The sequence below is a fragment of the Chiloscyllium punctatum genome, chromosome 3 (genome assembly GCF_047496795.1).
Source record: "Chiloscyllium punctatum isolate Juve2018m chromosome 3, sChiPun1.3, whole genome shotgun sequence".
Classification (NCBI taxonomy): domain Eukaryota; kingdom Metazoa; phylum Chordata; class Chondrichthyes; order Orectolobiformes; family Hemiscylliidae; genus Chiloscyllium; species Chiloscyllium punctatum.
The window spans coordinates 96,053,772-96,073,824 of record NC_092741.1 but is presented as its reverse complement, the minus strand read 5'-3'; the positions used below and the strand labels follow the sequence as shown (position 1 = coordinate 96,073,824).

At 43.4% G+C, this 20,053-nt stretch overlaps 1 protein-coding gene across 4 annotated transcripts in view; it reads right to left on the bottom strand.

Annotated features, from left to right (window-relative positions):
* rcan2 (regulator of calcineurin 2) overlaps positions 1 to 20,053 on the bottom strand; it is a 362,913-nt gene that overhangs the window by 85,492 nt on the left and 257,368 nt on the right. For all 4 annotated transcript variants that reach the window (XM_072556972.1, XM_072556988.1, XM_072556981.1 and 1 more), the window contains 2 exons: positions 15,369 to 15,542; positions 554 to 725 (listed from right to left, as the gene is read on the bottom strand). In XM_072556972.1, coding sequence (XP_072413073.1) covers positions 554 to 725; positions 15,369 to 15,542 — 346 coding nt within the window. The remainder of the gene's footprint in view (positions 1 to 553; positions 726 to 15,368; positions 15,543 to 20,053) is intronic.

Below are 20,053 nucleotides of genomic sequence, written 5' to 3'. Positions count from 1 at the left end.
GGTAGGTACAACTTTTGTACATTTATGTACATTAAACCCAAAGCAAAAATGCTATCGCTTACATCACGACATTTCTCAGTAACCTGCCTTGCCTTAGCTCAACTGCAGTTATCCTAAATAATTAGTCAGAGTATACAAGCATACCTAATTTAGTATTAAATGATTAGATAGTAGTTAAGAAATTAAGTATAATAGAAGAACTTAATAGAGATCCCAGGTGAGAGACTGCAACATGTGAAAAGCAATAATATCATTGGATGCAATTGGAAAGACAAAGCAGCCAAAGAGCTGGTAAAGGGAAACAGCATACTTTTGTGCATGACATAACAGAGAATATATGAAATGACCAGCAACGAATGCAAGATACTTTTCAGTCAAAAGGTTCGAGGGAACCCTTTGACCACGGCTTCATTTCTGCAAAGTGTTTGAGATTCCTAATCTTATAGCTTGTAAAGCCATACATGGTGATATTAAATATTGAGTGTAATCTTGCAAAATTAACATGCCATAGGCTATTACCTTGTAGCAATGATGAAAGATGGAAAAAACCTACCAGGTCCTAGTTTCGCCACTGCATAGAGAAGATCATAGTTGATGATTGGTGTGGCATCATCAATTTGCTGCCAACCCACAGGCGGTGACGCTGGAGGGGAGATGAGGAATTGTTTTGCTGGCTGTGGAGGGGCAAGGTGCAGATTGTCTCCATCTGGACCTTGATTTTGAACCTGGGAAATAAATTGGTACATGTTTAAACTATAATCTACAGTGTATCAGATGACAGCAGCAGTTCACTTCCAATACACGAGTGGACTCTTTTCATATGAACCTGAACCTTCTCAGCAAGAAAAAATGTAGTTACCTTTCTTCCATTCCAATGTTTTAATTCTGTGCTGCTGAAACAAATTCATTTAGAACTGAACAAACTCTGAACAGTGAGATAATGGCCTGGATCTTAGAATAGCAGGCGGTGTTCATTGTAATGTAGATTGGAGTTGTGCACAAAGACCCTGCAGAATGCCATTGTGGCAGACAATGAAGGAATTTTCTGGGAAACTGTATTTTTTCCTGAGCAACTTGACTATGCTTGCCAATTGGAGATTTCAGAGGGTTCTAATGAAATTACTCAGGAAAAGTTAGACTATTAAATACATTGTCCAACTCTAGAGTTTTTATTTGGATTATTTGGGGCAGCACAGTGGCTCAGTGGTTAGTACTGCTGCCTCACAGCGCCATGGAGACAGGTTCGATTCCAGCGTCTGACTATGTGTGGAGTTTGCACATTCTCCCCTTGCCTGCATGGGTTTCCCCCAGGTGCTCCGGTTTCCACACAAAATTCAAAGATGCAGGTTAGGTGAATTGGCCCTGCTAAATTGTCCAGTGTTCAGGGATGCGTAGGTTGGGTGCATTAGTCAGGGGTTAAATGTAGGGGAATGGGTCTGGGTGGGTTACTCTTCGGATGGTTGGTGTGGACTTGTTGGGCCGAAGGGCCTGTTCCCACACTATCAGGATTCTATTCTATTCAATAGGCCCTACATCTACCTTGGAGACAGTGAGGTTTGGAGATCAGAGTCAAGACTATGGCGCTGGAAAAGCACAGCAGGTCAGGCAGCATCAGAGGAGCAGGAAAAAAAAAAATCGACATTTCAGGCAACAGCCCTTAAGCTGATCTGATCCTTCTGAACCTGATCTGATACACCACTTCCCAATCAGTGAACATGAAGAACTCCCAGACCTAACACCCAACCTTCCTGTTCCCAAGCGGGATCTGACTTCTTCCACCCACCCTAACATAACCTACAAACTAGATAATTTAGCCTGCCACCTTGTACCTTGGCACCTTACCCATTCTCCCTTGGCATCATCTGCCATTCTACCCCTACCTAGCTGGCACAATATTTACTGAACACCTTACCTCCCACTCATTTGGCACTGTACTTACTTGACACCCAACTCTCTATTCATCTGGCATCCTATCCCTTCCCTCTTTCCAGCTGGCACCTAACTTTTCTAGTACCCTATCCCTTACTCACCTGATATTCTACCTCAGCATCCTCACTCTCCCCAGCTGGCACCACAACCACCTTGCATCTATGTTCTTGGCACCCCTACCCATCTAACAACCCAACCCTCCCCAATCACTAATCTACCCAGCTGGTACTCTACCTACACATATCTGGCAACTACTTACCTAGCACTCTATCCCCCCTGGCATCCTATCGTTCCCATCTCCTTCTACACTCCTACCTTAATATTACACCTACGTCATGTACTAATGCTTTGACAGCATCTGACGAATTGGCTGTCAGGAATTTTGCATTTCAGAATATGGTAGCTGATGTCTGTGAACAGAGTAGACAAGCAGGAGGCTGGAAGAACACAGCAAGCCAAGCATCATCAGGAGATGGAGAAGTCCAAGTTTTGGGTGTAATCCTTCTTCAGAACTATGAACAGGGGACAGAGTTTGCCTTCTGCTGACAGTTCTGCACAATGATAGAACTGGCAGAATGGAAGTACAACTCCATGTTTCGGTGGGAGCCCTGAGTGGGATCGCCTCACAGAAATGTGGAGCTCCTTTCTTTTGTAAAGGACGGGATATGGGAGGCAACATGCATGTAATTGCTAATTCTTGGAAATGCTAACCCATTATTTCAATATGGTGAAGAAGAATTTGCACACTCCATTGCTCTGGCTCACAAATGAATGCATCAATATGGGCTCAAGGTAAAGCTTGAAATAAAGAATACTTTCATGGCCACTTAAAATAAACTTTAAAAATAAACAGCCTCCAACCACCTTTCACAGTCATGATGGTCTCTATTAAAATTACTTTGGTAATCCCTTGAGGGAGCATATCGCAGCTGAAGGATCAATTGGGGCATGACATTTGGCATCAGTATCTCTGTGCTTGGGAAATAAAAGATGTTGGAAATATTTCTGCTGTTAATTACTAGTAAGTGCCCTTTCTACAAAATATGCACTTGTCAACTGGGGCAACAACAAGATTGGACTTGATACCAATACCACAGACAGTACAATGCTTTGTGGAAAGACAGTTTAAGGGTACACATGAAGGTTGACTGGTTACTCAAGTTATCAGAGACAATTAGTTATTGTGAAATTGCAAGATGGCCTTATTCAGTGTCTTCCAAATTTAAACACGTTGAATATTAATACTCTGATTATTATAAATAATATAACAATGACATGTGGCATTGGGAATTGGTCAGAGCTCGAACAGCACAGAGTTTGTTCACTTTTGGAATAAAAGAATATTGTTTCTTGGAAGCACTATCAGATTCATGCTGTAGTGCTACTGCAAGGTTGCGATAAATTTTAAATTCTGAATGAGAATGCTATGGCAAAATGGGAACATGTGCTTTCAGCATAGAAGTTCATGCACCATCAGGAATCTGAACACAATGTTCCATGTCCCTAAAGCGTTTTATGAGGTTTAGAGTCAATCTTTTATGTTCCAATTTCCAATTTGAGCTCCTGATAAGTAAGGCTCCATAATTGGAACTTTAATTCATAAAATATACTTAAACGTTATAATTATCCAACAGGCAGGATTATTCCAATTGAAGAAATGATGAAATCCAACAAATTGGCCATACAGCAATTTTGTCTGGTCATTTTTGGAAAGTTTCCTCCTGTGTTGATTTTGTGACTGGGTTTTGCATCAGTGTGGTGTTATCTTGAACATCGTACATGCACATGGCACAAAGATCCTTTTCTAAGCTCAGTGCGCATCAAAAAAGAGAGGCCACTGCCAGTAGTAGCTAAGATTCCTACTTCCTCAACTATTATCATAGCATCATGGAGACATACAGCATAGAAACTGGCCCTTTGGCCCACAATGTATATAATGACCAACAAACGACACTAATCCCATTTATCTGCACTTGGTCTATAGCCTACTATGCCCTGGCATTTTAAGTACCAATCCAGGTGCTTCTTAAATGTTGCCAGAGTATCTGCCTCCACCAGCCTCTCAGGCAGCACATTCCTCATTTCTACCACCCTTTGGATGAAATTATCATCTCTCAGATCTCCTCTAAACTATTTGCTCCTCACCTTAAACTTATGCCATCTGTTCTTAGACATGTCTGCCACGGGAGGAGGTCTACATCTCTCAACTTTATATACCTCAATCAGATCCCCACTCAGCCTCTTCTGCTCTAAGGAAAAGAAATTCAGCCTATCCAGTCTCTCCTCATAACTGAGACTTTTCATCCCAGAAAATATCCTGGTAAATTTCCTCTGCACTCTCTCAAGCTCCCTTCCTCCCAGGTCCCTTTGTTTCTCAGTACTCCCTAATGACCTACCATTCATTGTGTATTTACTTCCTTTATTAGACCTCCCAAATTGCATCATCTCATATTTATCAGGATTAAATTCCATCTGCCATTGCTCTGCCCAATTTACCAACTAATCAATATCTGACAAGCCCGAGACCATTCATATCAGTATAACAATATCACTATTTTTTGTGTCATCTGCACACTTACGAATTATACCTTCTACATTCACATCCTAGTTGTAAGTTTGCTCACTGAGCTGGTGGATTTGTTCTAAGACTCTTCATCACCATGCTAGATAACATCATCAGTGAGTCTCTGGTGACGCGTTGGTGTTCTGGTCTGCTTGCTAGTCATCTGTCTCAGTTTGTAGTGGTGGGTGATATCATTTTTTGGTTCTGTTTCTGAGAGATTGGTAAATGGGGTCCAAATCGATATGATTGTTAATGGAGTTCGGTTTGAATGCCAGGCCTCCAGGGAGTCCCATGTATGTCTTTGTTTAGCCTGTCCCAGGATGGATATATTGTCCCAGTCGAACTGGTGTCCCTCTTTGTCTCCATGTATGGATACGAATGAAAGTTAGTCATGTCTTTTGGTGGCTAGTTGGTGCTCATATATCCTGGCGGTTAGCTTCTTGCTGGTTTGTCCAATGTAACGTTTGTTGCAGTCCTTGCAGGGTATTTTGTATATTTTACCTTTCCTAGTACTGATTAATCTTCAGAAATGTTTCCAATAATTTCCCTGCTGCTAGTTGTTGGTACAGGGCCCTTTAAGTACATCAGGAGCTGTTTCAGCATGGTGGAAGGTTTGTGGGCTACACAAAAAGAGTGACACCAGTTCGACTGGGACAATGCATCCATCCTGGGACAGGCTAAACAGAGAAACGCACAGGAATTCCTAGACCCTTGGCATTCAAACCAGAACTCCATTAACATACAGGTTTGGAACCCATTTAGCAACCTCTCAGAAACAGAACCGGAAATGATTTCAACAACCACCACAAATCAAGACAGATATGTAACAAGCGGGACAGAAAAACAACGCTTCATCGAGGGTCACTGATGTTACCAAGCATGGTGATGAAACATCAGAGAACAAACCTCAAGTGAGCAAACTTAAAACTTGATCCACAACCTGAGCTACAAATCTTCTCCAAAATCTCATTCACATCCAAGTTGCTAATTTAAATAACAAATAGCGAGGATCCCAGCACTGAACACTGTGGAGCATGGCTGGCCACAGGTTTACAATTACAAAAACACCCCTCCACCACCACTTTCTGCCTCCTGTTTGGCTGCCAATGTGGGATCCAGTTTGCCAATCTGTCTTGGATTCCATGGGCTCTTACCCACCAGCCTTCCATTTGGGACTTCGTCAAAGGTTTTATTGAATTCCACACACCACATCAATTGCATTACCCTCATCAATATACTGTGTCACCATTTCAAAAGACTCAACTAAATGAGTCAGACAGGGTCTTCCCAAACAAATCGTTGATCAATCCCTGCCTTTCCTAGTATTGATTAATCCTGTTTTTCAGAATTTTTTCCAATAATCTCCCTACAGCAGATGTCAAATTAACTGGTCTGTAATGACCTTGTCTCTCTTTGCTGTCCTTCTTGAAAGAAGAAATCACATTAAATGTCCTCCAGTCTACTGGCAGTTCACCTTTGGCCAGTGAAGTATTAAATGTATCCACAAAGGCTCAGCAATCTCCTCCCTTGCCTCCATTATCAGCCTGGGGTACATCTCATCAGGCTCTGGGGATTTGAGCACCTATGTGCCTGTTAAAATGATAATATTTCCTTCTTATTTATCTTAATGTGCCCTAGAACCTCGACATCCCAAATTATATCCTGGAGTACAATTTCTTTCTCCCCTGCGAATACAAACGAGATATATTCATCTAAGACTGCACCAAGGTACACTGGTTCCACACACAAGTTGCCCCTTTAGTCTCACTCTTTCCCTCAACAACTCTCAATATCTCTTTACACCTATGGTTGTCTAGACCTGTTGCCCTTGCCCTTTGCTCTTATAGGAACACACTGCCCTTGAATTCTCACGATCTTACTTTTAAAAGATTCTCACTTTTCAAATGTAGACTTACTTGCAAGTAGCTATTCCCAGTCTACATTAGACAAGAATTGGCCAATGTCACTGGAACTGACCATCCCTCAATTTAAACATGTAATCCTTTCCATAATGACTTTGAAACTTAGAGTTACAGTCACTATCAGCAAAATGCTCACCCATTAAAAATGCCAACCATTTGCTTGGTTGTGTTTCCATTCCTTCCAAATAAGTTTTTTTAAAATTCATTCAGGGGATGAGGGCATAGCTGACTATTGCCCGCCGGGCAGTTAAGATTCACCACAATGATGTGGTTCTGGAGTCACACATAGGTCAAACCAGGTAAGGATAGCAGTGTCCTTCCTTTTCCTGATATTGGCAATGGATTTGTGGTTATTGTTAGATTCTCATTTCCAGATACTTATTGAATTCAAATTCCACCATCTGCCATGGCAGGATTTGAACCTGGGACCCCAGAAAGTTATCGGTGTCTCTGGATTAACAATCCAGTGATAATACCACTAGACCATTGCCTCCCCTATTTGCTGTATCTTCGCATTTTCTGCTGATAGATGAGTGAATAAAGTGAATCGTGTATCATGAAGCAAACTTTTGCAATTACAGTGCAATTGTGAAACATTTGCATAGTTTCACCAAATTTCCCAAAACACATTCTTAACATCCACTTGGAATCCTGGGCAGCAGGATTCTATTGCTCCTTCATCATGAGCACTTGTTTCTTCATATTGTACATGTATTGATTATGACTTGCCAAATGCTACCTCATATCCACTAATTGCGCTCTTTGGGGTACATATAATTGTGCGGGGACGGTGGGGTGCAAATATTAGCCAGAAGGATGGAGTGTACAAGCTGCCTTGTTCTTGGCTTCTGATGGCTGGCTGTTTGTTCAGCCTACAATGAGTTACAAAAACGAAACATGTTAGAATTCTGGCTCAAAAATATCTTTAAACAAAACTCTGCACTACACAATGCTCTGTGTGATGGTTTTATATATACTTGTAAAAAGGGAGCAAGCCATTAAAGGAGACTAGCTTTAAATCCAATTTCTCCTTATATTCTCTTTGCACTTAAGCAAGCATAATCAAGGTGCCACCTTCCAAGAAATTCAAGAACTTGTAATCTCTCGTTTTGAGCTATCTTCTTTTGTGCTAGATGGATGATTCTGCAAATGAACACTGCCTGCAAATATTGCCCCATATTGGAAACAAAAATTATGAATCACTCAGAATTGCTTTCTTGTATTGTTAGGGAAGTAATGTAGCATTATTGAGTTGAAGTTAATAGGAATCATTCTTACATACATAACTGACCTCAAACCGAAAAGTGGGTCAGAGTACTGGAGTTAGACTGGCAGGTAGAAATCCCTCTCGACACCGGTAGTAATGCCATCTCAGAGGAAAATTATTTATGTATAGAAACTGTTTAGTGTTGTGTATGGATATGTACATGTATTTCATTCTCTTCTGCCAATTAGCAACAAGGCCTCTTTTGTTTTGTAAATTCTATCAGGCTACATGCATACTCCATTGAACCAGGGAAGTGTAAATGTACAATTTTCTTTTAGGTTGATGACACTATCTCCATAACAGCACTAGGCAGTATAAGAGCATATGTTTGATTCATTCCCTGCACTCATTGTTTGTAGCCTGATACTGGATTAGTGGTGCTGGAAGAGCACAGCAGTTCAGGCAGCATCCAACGAGCAGCGAAATCAACGTTTCGGGCAAAAGCCCTTCATCAGGAATAAAGGCAGTGAGCCTGAAGCATGGAGAGATAAGCTAGAGGAGGGTGGGGGTGGGGAGAGAGTAGCATAGAGTACAATGGGTGAGTGGGGGAGGGGATGAAGGTGATAGGTCAAGGAGGAGAGGGTGGAGTGGATAGGTGGAAAAGAAGATAGGCAGGTCGGACAAGTCAAGGAGACAGTAACTGAGCTGGAAGTTTGAAACTAGGATGAGGTGGGGGAAGGGGAAATGAGGAAGCTGTTGAAGTCCACATTGATGCCCTGGGGTTGAAGTGTTCCGAGGCGGAAGATGAGGCGTTCTTCCTCCAGGCGTCAGATGGTGAGGGAGCGGCGGTGAAAGAGGCCCAGGACCTCCATGTCCTCGGCAGAGTGGGAGGGGGAGTTGAAATGTTGGGCCACGGGGCGATTTGGTTGATTGGTGCGGGTGTCTCGGAGATGTTCCCTAAAGCGCTCTGCTAGGAGGCGCCCAGTCTCTCCAATGTAGAGGAGACCACATCGGGAGCAACGGATACAATAAATGATATTGGTGGATGTGCAGGTGAAACTTTGATGGAAATGTCGGTGGATGATTTGGTTGATGCGAAGGTTTGTAGGGTGGAAGGTGAGCACCAGGGGCGTTCTGTCCTTGTTACGGTTGGAGGGGTGGGGTCTGAGGGCGGAGGTGCGGGATGTGGATGAGATGCGTTGGAGGGCATCTTTAACCACGTGGGAAGGGAAATTGCGGTCTCTAAAGAAGGAGGCCATCTGGTGTGTCCTATGGTGGAACTGGTCCTCCTGGGAGCAGATACGGCGGAGGCGGAGAAATTTGGAATACGGGATGGCATTTTTGCAAGAGATAGGTGGGAAGAGGTGTAATCCAGGTAGCTATGGGAGTCAGTGGGTTTGTATAAAATGTCAGTGTCAAGTCGGTCGTCACTAATGGAGATGGAGAGGTCCAGGAAGGGGAGCGAGGTGTCAGAGATAGTCCAGGTAAATTTAAGGTCAGGGTGGAATGTGTTGGTGAAGTTGATGAATTGCTCAACCTCCTCACGGGAGCACGAGGTGGCGCCAATGCAGTCATCAATGTAGCGGAGGAAGAGGTGGGGAGTGGTGCCGGTGTAATTACGGAAGATCAACTGTTCTACATAGCCAACAAAGAGACAGGCATAGCTGGGGCCCATACGTGTGCCCATGGCTACACCTTTGGTCTGGAGGAAGTGGGAGGATTCAAAGGAGAAATTGTTAAGGGTGAGGACCAGTTCGGCCAAACGAATGAGAGTGTCAGTGGAAGGGTACTGTTGGGGACATCTGGAGAGGAAAAAACGGAGGGCTTGGAGGCCCTGGTCATGGCGAATGGAGGTGTAGAGGGATTGGATATCCATGGTGAAGATAAGGCGTTGGGGGCCAGGGAAACGGAAGTCTTGGAGGAGGTGGAGAGCGTGGGTGGTGTCTCGAACGTATGTGGGGAGTTCCTGGACTAGGGGGGATAGGACAGTGTCAAGGTAGGTAGAGATGAGTTCAGTGGGGCAGGAGCATGCTGAGACAATGGGTCGACCAGGGTGGTCAGGCTTGTGGATCTTGGGAAGGAGGTAGAACCGGGCAGTGCGGGGTTCCCGGACTATGAGGTTGGAAGCTGTGGGTGGGAGATCTCCTGAGGTGATGATGTTCTGTATGGTCTGGGAGATGATAGTTTGGTGATGGGGGGTGGGGTTATGGTTGAGGGAGCAGTAGGAAGAGGTGTCCTCGAGTTGGCGTTTGGCTTCAGCGGTGTAGAGGTCAGTGCGCCAGACTACCACTGCGCCCCCTTTATCCGCTGGCTTGATGGTGAGGTTGGGATTGGAGCAGAGGGATTGGAGGGCTGCGCGTTGTGAGGGTGAGAGGTTGGAGTGGGGATGGGGGGACGACAGGTTGAGGCGGTTAATGTCCCGGCGGCAGTTGGAAATGAAGACGTCGAGGGCAGGTAATAGGCCAGCGCGGGGTGTCCAGGTGGATGCAGTGTGTTGGAGGTGGGCGAAGGGGTCCTCGGAAGGTGGGCGGGAGTCCTGATTGTGAAAGTAAGCTCGGAGGTGGAGGCGACGGAAGAATTGTTCGACCTCACGGCGTGTATTAAATTCATTGATGCGTGGACGGAGGGGGATGAAGGTGAGTCCTTTGCTGAGGACTGATCGTTCGTCCTCAGTGAGGTGGAGGTCTGGAGGGATGGTGAAAACTCGGCAGGGCCGGGAGCTGGGATCTGGTGTGGGTGTGGAACTGGGAGTGGGGTCGGAGCCAGTACCTGGAGTGGGTGTGATGGTGGGGGGAATGGGGGTGGAGGCATGAGCAGGGGTAATGTTGCCCTCGGGGTTCTGGGGTGTGGGTATAGTGACAGTGGGGTCTGTGGGGGCCATGTCAGCAGAATGCAGGTGAGTGGCGCTGGTGATCATGGCAGTAGGGGTGGTGGAGGTCACTGAGCATGTGGCATCAGCGATGATGTGAGGGCCGGAAGTGGCTGTGGGAGTGGCCATGATGTGGGCGGAAGTGACATCATCACTCAGCGTGGGGGTGGTAGCTGCGTCAGCCGCATGGCTAATGGCGTTTCCGAGGCCAGGGGAATCTTCTGGAATGTTTGAGGAGCGCTGGTTATGGAGGTGGGTGGATAAAAGTTTGTTGTACTTACAGTTTTTGATGTTTGAGATGGAATTGAAATACTGTTTGTTGAGAGTATGAATTCTCCTGAGGATGTAGTACAGAGTGGGTCCTTTGCAATTCTGAGAGAGTGTGGCCCTCAGCTGAGGCAGGGCTGACTGTAGAGAGGTTAGGTGACGGCGCATTGCTGCAAGCGTGGAGCGGAGGATCCTGAAGGAGAACTGTTGCTGGTGTTTTTGAATCTGTAGTCTGTACTGTTTGTCCTGTTCGGGTCCGACTCTGCTGGTTTAAAGGTGGTCTGGAGTCCGTGTGGGATGAGTTGGTTACAGAGGCATGCACTGAGGAAGCAAATGTGGCTGTCGTACCGAGTTTGTTTCACAACATGGTTGAAGAGCTTCAGAGCAGAGGAAATGACCTGGGAGTTGCAGTGGGAGAGGGACTCCCTGAGATTCTTGTAGAGAGAGGAGGAAAACTTCTTCAAGGCAGGCATCCTTGCAAGAGGATTCGCAGTAGGGTTAAAATCAACAAGGTAAAAGCAATGACTGCAGATGCTGAAAATCAAATACTGGATTAGTGGTGCTGGAAGAGCACAGCAGTTCAGGCAGCATCCAACGAGCAGCGAAATCAACGTTTCGGGCAAAAGCCCTTCATCAGGAATAAAGGCAGTGAGCCTGAAGCGTGGAGAGATAAGCTAGAGGAGGGTGGGGGTGGGGAGAGAGTAGCATAGAGTACAATGGGTGAGTGGGGGAGGAGATGAAGGTGATAGGTCAAGGAGGAGAGGGTGGAGTGGATAGGTGGAAAAGAAGATAGGCAGGTCGGACAAGTCAAGGAGACAGTAACTGAGCTGGAAGTTTGAAACTAGGATGAGGTGGGGGAAGGGGAAAAGAGGAAGCTGTTGAAGTCCACATTGATGCCCTGGGGTTGAAGTGTTCCGAGGCGGAAGATGAGGCGTTCTTCCTCCAGGCGTCGGGTGGTGAGGGAGCGGCGGTGAAGGAGGCCCAGGACCTCCATGTCCTCGGCAGAGTGGGAGGGGGAGTTGAAATGTTGGGCCACGGGGCGGTTTGGTTGATTGGTGCGGGTGTCTCGGAGATGTTCCCTAAAGCGCTCTGCTAGGAGGCGCCCAGTCTCCCCAATGTAGAGGAGACTGCATCGGGAGCAACGGATACAATAAATGATATTGGTGGATGTGCAGGTGAAACTTTGATGGATGTGGAAGGCTCCTTTAGGGCCTTGGATAGAGGTGAGGGAGGAGGTGTGGGCACAGGTTTTACAGTTCCTGCAGTGGCAGGGGAAAGTGCCAGAATGGGAGGGTGGGTCATAGGGGGGTGTGGACCTGACCAGGTAGTCACGGAGGGAACGGTCTTTGCGGAAGGCGGAAAGGGGTGGGGAGGGAAATATATCCCTGGTGGTGGGGTCTTTTTGGAGGTGGCGGAAATGTCGGTGGATGATTTGGTTGATGCGAAGGTTTGTAGGGTGGAAGGTGAGCACCAGGGGGGTTCTGTCCTTGTTACGGTTGGAGGGGTGGGGTCTGAGGGTGGAGGTGCGGGATGTGGACGAGATGTGTTGGAGGGCATCTTTAACCACGTGGGAAGGGAAATTGCGGTCTCTAAAGAAGGAGGCCATCTGGTGTGTCCTATGGTGGAACTTGTCCTCCTGGGAGCAGATACGGCGGAGGCGGAGAAATTGGGAATACAGGATGGCATTTTTGCAAGAGATAGGGTGGGAAGAGGTGTAATCCAGGTAGCTATGGGAGTCAGTGGGTTTATAAAAAATGTCAGTGTCAAGTCGGTCGTCACTAATGGAGATGGAGAGGTCCAGGAAGGGGAGCGAGGTGTCAGAGATAGTCCAGGTAAATTTAAGGTCAGGGTGGAATGTGTTGGTGAAGTTGATGAATTGCTCAACCTCCTCACGGGAGCACGAGGTGGCGCCAATTGTAGCCTGATGGCCTCTCCCCCTTTGCCCTTAACCACCAACTGCAACTTCCTCAGCCATCAGACCTGCACCCCTTTCCTGCTAATGGCAGTAACTAAAAAGAAAAGAGAACTGTGAAGTGGATTGAAACACCAGAGAAATACTTTTCAGAAACTGCAGATACAGCAAGTGATTTTCTGGCATTATTTAATATATCACCAGACCAGCATATAACTAGATGGATATAAATAAAAAAGATCTGTGGTGGGTAAACTAACTTAAGATACAAGATTCTCATCAGCAGTGACTCCTAATATCAAGGCACAAGAAGTGAAAAACTGCTATGAAAAGTCCGCTCACTAAACACGGCCTATGACACCTGCTTGATGTTCATTGATTGCAGCAACCTTTAAACAAAGTATCATCTAACAATGTCATGTCATTAAAAGGAAGAACAACGTGCTAAGCTTAGACCAACAGTCGGACCCTTCCTACTGACACTGTGATAGTGCTGCATGCTTTCATCCAAAAAGTTACCAGTTACTTCATTATAAGCTGAGTGCTCTTGCAGTGAAGTTGAAGACGGAATGGATCACTTAGAAACAGGCACCCTTGATTTTTTTATATACTTAAAAATAAAACAGCTGAGGACTGGGTTTTACTGTACATTAATACACAATCCTTTCAACTTCAGGGGCCTGGTTTCAAATTCATTGTGGAATAATGGGAACAATATTTAGACTCTGTTAGTTGTAAGAGTTCTATCTGATGTGTTTAGATAGTCACATAACAACTCTCAGTACTAACTGTAAATTCATGAAAAATCATTCAGCAATTTTGTTTTGTTTGGAGGGAGAGGAAAGAGTTGAGTTTAAATATAATTTAAATTAATGAATTAAAAAGTTTTGACAAACAGTTTTCACCAAAACACTACCTGTTTAATAGCTATTTAAATCAGACTGAAAATAAGTATCACATTGAAAAGGCAGCATTTTAAAACCCTACAGCATGGCCCAGGTGTTAAATATTGTCTGAGTGGTACAAGAAAGGAAAAAAAACTAGCAGAATATTTACATTACCCTCACCAACAACACACAGTGGCAGTAGAGTGTAACAACTACAAGCTTCACTGCAGCAATTCGCCAAGTTTACTTTGACCGCATCTTTCAAATCTATGACCTTTAACATTTAAGGAGAGGCAATGACTTTTAACACAGAGACCTAGATAATGCTCTGGGCAGCTGGGTTTGAATCCCACTATGGTAGATGGTGGAAGTTGAATTTAATAAACATCTGGAATTAAGAGTCTATGATGACCGGGAATCCATTGCCAATTATTGGAAAAACCCATCTGGTTCACTAATGTTCTTTATGGAAGGAAACGCTGTCCTTACCTGTCTGGCCTACATGTGACTCCAGACCCACAGTAATGTGGTTGACTTTTAATTACCCCTCTGGGAAATTAGAGATGGGTAAAAAATGCCTAATCACTATTGCCCTCATCGTGTGAATGACTGAGAAAAAAAAAGGACAAGGGCAGAGTGGGAACATCATTAAGTTCCCCTCCAAGCCAGACACATCTTGACTTGGAACCATTTCTTCAGCATCGCTCGGTCAAAGTCCTTGGCCTCCCTTCCTCAGAGCACTGTGGGTTTACATATCCTGTGGGTTTACATGGACTGGAGTGGTTCAAGACAGTTCACCGTCACCTATTCAAAGGCAATTCAGGACAGACAATAAATGTTGACTTTACTACTGATACCCACACCTTTTTAAAAAAGTAACAACACTCATTTAGATTTCCTTCCATTGAAATCTAAAGATTTCCATGATTTCTTCTAGAAATATCCTACAGAAACTCAAAAGATGAATAAAACACCTATCAGGTTTTCCTTGGTGTGTTCTACCCAACTGGATTTTAACAGTTCATTGCAAATTTGGACTCAATGGATTGGAATTCCCTCAGAGTCCAGATTTGGGCAAACTGTATCCTAGCAGGTGGCTCACCTTTGACCTGATTTTGAACATCAAGCCTCATGTAAATAATCTTGTTGAGCTGTTGGCAGCTGTCACACTTTCCTGTTAGCTAACTTTCCTGCAGGGCCAGAATGCGGCTCACCACATTGCCAGCATCGGCCTCACTATTGGGGTTCTACCTTTCAGTGGGAAGACGTCAGGCTCATAGCAGATAAAGCAGACCTAGGTCCACACTATTTCAGGGAACATCAGTTTTTTTTTCAGGGGTACTAAAATATATGTCTCAGAACCTTAATTCATTTCTGTAAGGGGCTAATTATTATATTTGGTGGCAACCAGAGATATCTGGAATCTCGGTTTTGGGTCAGATGTCTTCGAGAATCTTAAAGACGTACAGTGCTGATCTCCAATGTTTGACTTCAATATGCCTGCATTTAAGCAACACAATTTTTGTCTGACCTTTACCCCTGCCCCACCCCGCACCATTTACTTCTCAGCCCTCTTCCCCTTCTCCCAATCCTGATGAAGGCTCTTGCCCAAAACATCAACTCTCCTGCTCTTCTGATGCCACTTCACCTGCTGTGCTTTATCCAGCTCCACATTTTATCAACATTGTCTGATTTCTACCCTAACTGCACTAGTTAAACAAATCTTATTTTTTGATTAAATCCTTGGCTTCAATTTCTTTATCAAATGTCTTAATGTTTTATGATCAAAGATCAAAGTCCTGAATTCATTACCTGTGCAAAGTAGAGTTTTAGCTTTTTCCCATTGAACTTTGTTTCATGGAGCTCTATTCTGGCACGGGCTGCTACTTTAGGATTGCTGAAGTTAATTCGTACACGTCTGAAACTTTTAAACAGTTGGAATGTGGCATGGTCATCATAGGCCAAGAATAGTGCCTCAAATTTCTCCTGTATTTAAGAAACACAAAAGAATACAAAAACTTAAAATGCTGACATTTCACAACTTTTCTCCAAACATCTCAACCTTTAAACAATGTCCTTTGGAAATATCAAAATTTGCATTCAGCAAAATTGGATATGTACAACTTCATATTCACATGAATAACAAGGTTCAAATCAATGGGATCTTGTAAATCAATGCAAAAAATAAAAGTAATACAAAGGTCCAGTTTCACAGTAAGAACAATTTGCAGTCTTTTCTTTGCAACTGAAAGAATGCTGGAGACACAAGCAGAGGCTAAAAATGGTCACATTGAGTTAGGCAGCTATTTGAAGGATAAAGTAACTGTAATAGTGATAATTACAGCAGGCCATTAAAACCAAAGCATAAATTTTCATTTTCCCCACCTTCCTGGTAATAGATTGGAAAAGGTCACCTGACACTAGTAAAATCCAAAGGTATTTCATTCCACTACCAGATTACCCATTAAGCAGTAAAAACGAAATCTTACTTGTTCTTGTCAATAATAAATGCAATTCAAAATAAGAATAGAGATTTCTAGAAATATGCAGCATGCCCAGCAGCATCCATGAAGAATGAAACAGAGTAAATGGGCTGAGTTTTCTGGGTTAGGAGTCACAATACTTCCCTACCCTATAGAAACATCCACTATGAGCTGACAAATTTAAAATTGGCCGCTCCCCAGTGATAATATGCTGGAGGAGTGGCCTTAATGAAGTGATGAGGTCATTGTGTGACTTCATGCCTTCCAGGGACAGGAAGTCCCACCCTGAAGAGCTGCCAGCCAATCACATTCATCAGGAGATGAGTAGTCTCAAGAGACCTCAGTTCCAACAGCAGTGACTACTGCAGGAAATCACAGGAGAAGATCCCTAGTGACCAGACTTAGAGTTAAGTCTGGGGTTCTTCATGAGGGACCCTAGGAAGGGTGGAGAAGGGTCTGGGTGTTTTGCAGGCACAAAGTGAGAGTAACACCTTGCGGGAGGATGACCCCGAAGGGTACGTAAGGTCCCTGTAAAGATGTATCCTATTTCCTTTAAACCTTTTCACTACAGATGGTGAAGTAGTGGGCTGTTCGCCTTCATTCCATCTTCCCCAACCATATGTTGCAGCAGGAGTGGAAACAGGCCCTTAACTGACCAGTTAAGAACTTCAATGAGCCCAAGAGCGGGCCATCTGGTCAATGTTTTACCCTCACTATATTACCGCAGACAGCTCAGTGATTGAGTAGGAATGTTGATCACTCATCCTAGTTTACATCTCCTATCCACCTGTTAATATGCTGGTTTTGACTGTAAAATGATTTCTAATACTTCAAAAAGCTGTCAAACGTTTGGCAGAACCAACCTGAAATGTTAACACCTTTTCTTCACAAATTCCACCACACCTGCTGGGCATTTCCAGTATTTTCTATTTTTATCAGATTTCTAGTTGTGACAGTATTTTGTTTTTGTGTTAACATAATGTTTTCCATGAAACAGCATAGTTCTGGGTCTTGAAAAAGATAATGACCCCAAAATATGCATCTCAAACATGCCTTACATCATTTGAGGAGAACACAAATGCGAGGCAACACACTCTTCAAAGAGGTGTCATTTGGAAATTGTACTCCCTAATTCGCTCATTTTCTCTTCCATTCCTATTCTTACTCTTGCCTCCGTGGTTTGTTAAAGTAAGTAATGTTCTCCAAAATAAAATCAAGTAAGGTGGTAAATGTTGGAAATATCAAACAAAAATAGAAACTCAGCAGGTCTGGCAGCATCTGTTGAGAAAAAGCAGAGTAAGTGTTTTAGGGTCAATTGACCATTCTTCAGAACTGAAAGTAGCTCAGAAAAGGTGGTATATATATGAAAACAGGGGTGAGTTAGGGAAAGAAAGGACTGATCGAATAGATGGAGATGGAGGCCAGAGAGAGACAGAAAGACAAATTAGGTAGACAAGGGGATGGATTATAGTAATAAGGGAGAAAGAAAAGCTGTTAATGGGAACCATAAGTAGGTAAAAATGGATTGGCTGTGCTGAAAGCAGTCCTTATCATGACTGGGTAACCAGCTTGCAGAACAACTCCATTCCATTTGCAAATATGACACCAAGCTGCAAGTTGCCTGCCACTTCAACATATCACCATGTTTCCTGGGCAACATTTCTGTCTCAGGCCTGCTGCAGTACTCCAAAGAGGCTCAGCACAAACTGGAAGAACAGCATCCCATTTCCCACTTGGGGACCTTTACAACTGCAGGACCTAATATCGAGTTTAATAATTTTAGAAATTGAACATCTTTTTCTCTGTCTTTTACCCATCCACACAACCCATGCTCTGTCATGACATTAGCTGCTTTCAACAGAGTCAACCTACTTCACCTAATTACATCCTCATTATTAACTTTTCTTTCTGCCTGGCATACTGTCATCCATCTCTTTGTCTGCCTGTTGTTCTCTCTCTTTGGGCTCAATCTCCATCCATCTGCTTACTCCTTTCCATCCATCCCCTGTCTTCAGCATATTTACTACATTTTCCTCGTTACTATCAGTTCTGAAGGGTCACAAGACTCGAAATGTTAGCTTTGTTTTCTCTCCACAGATGCTTCAGACCTACTGAGATTCCCCAGTAAATACTGTTTTAAGTATTCTATGTTGGTCAAATGTCAAATCCAAGTAAGGGGAATCACAACTCAACTCTTAACACCTTCTTTGTCAGTTATAATTTTTAAAAATTTTCCTTTTTAGCATGTAGCTATCACACTTCCATTTAAAAATTAAGTTCTGGATGCATGCATGCAGAAGAGGCAACTGGTCAAACCATATTAGGCAATAGATTATCTCTCTCGTGGGTTATAAATGGGGAATTATTAAGAAGGTATTATGAGACTATCAAAATTAGTTTTGGTACCCATGCCTTTGAGGGAAAGGATAAGTTGTCCTTTGACCGTCATTCGGGGAAAAAGTTCAAAATTGTTTCATACTTCTGTTAAAATACTGGAAAGGATTCACCCACAAACATTACTGTCTTTAGCATATGCTTCTTAACATACAGCAAAGTTTCAATTTTAAAAAGCCTTGCTGTGTGCAGGTGGTAGTCCAATGCAGTACTTGTCTAAAATATTGCTTTTCCTTTAAAATGTTTCCAATACAAATAAAGACAAGAGGATTCAGCAGGCAATGAAGCCAAACTTATATTGCATTTCTACACAGAGATATAATTGGTTTGGTGGTTTAACAGAAGAATTAATTAGAAGCACAGTCTGAAATGTATCCACCTTACACTGTCTTCAACACTAAATTGGTGGACTAATTGTGTAGACTAATTAGACCCATGAGAACGAGGATTAAATATAGAAAATCACTTAAGAACTAGAGATTATTAAATAAATACTGTGCAGATCAAAGTGCTTTTTGCGCTACTGGGGCCATCAATACAATATCTGTTGAAATCAATACAATCTATTCCCTTAATTCAAAATGATCTGGTGACTCAATATTTTGACACTGCTTTCCAACTTTTCCATGTTATTTACATTGTTTAATTTAAATTAGTGGATAATTAAAAAAAGGCTTCAAGTTAGAAATAGAATATGTCCTTTGAATTATGTTCAGATTATGTTCTGAATTATGTTCAGATCATTACTATTATATTAAGTTAGTAACAAAGCGAGATCCATTACCAGAAAGGTTCTAAGATTCATTTGACAAGAATCAAAACAACTAGGAATATTGCTGAAATGTAAATTCTGTTTCACAGTTTTTGATAAATGAAAGTTGATTACTCACAGGGTGCATAAATTAAGTTTGGTGGCTGCGTTTACGTAGAAAATGAGAGTAGGCTATTTAAGCTTGCTTTGCCATTCACTTTGAATATGATTGACCACCCACCTCAATGGTCTGTTCCTGCTTTTTCCTCATATCCCTTGATCCGTTCAGCCCCAAGTGCCACAACCAAGTCCTTCTTGTAATCATACAATAGTTTGGTCTCAACTGCTTTCTGTGGTAGTGAATTCCACAGGTTCACTGTGCTCTTGGTGAAGAAATTTCTTATCTCAGTCCTAAATGGTTTATCTTGTCTCCTTAGGACCCATGATTGCAGATGCCCCTGCCTTCAGGAACTTCCTTCCTACAGCTGCCATGGCTAGTCGTGTTAGAATTTTATAGGTTTCTATGAGAACCCTTCCTCATTCTTCTGAACTCCAGTGAATATAACTGCCCGAAACATTGATTTTCCTGTTCCTCGGATGCTGCCTGAACTGCTGTGCTTTTCCAGCACCACTCTAATCTAGAATCCAGTGAATATAATCCTAACTTATTAAACCATTCCTCATGCATCAGTCCTGCCATCCTAAGGTTAAGCCTAGTGAATACACACTTCACTTCCTCCATAGCAAACATATCCTTCCTCAGAAAAGAGAATGAAAACAGTGCACAGTAGTCCAGGTGTTGTCTCACCAAGTTCCTGTACAATTGCAAAAGATATCCCTGTCCTATACTCAAATCATGTCATTATGAA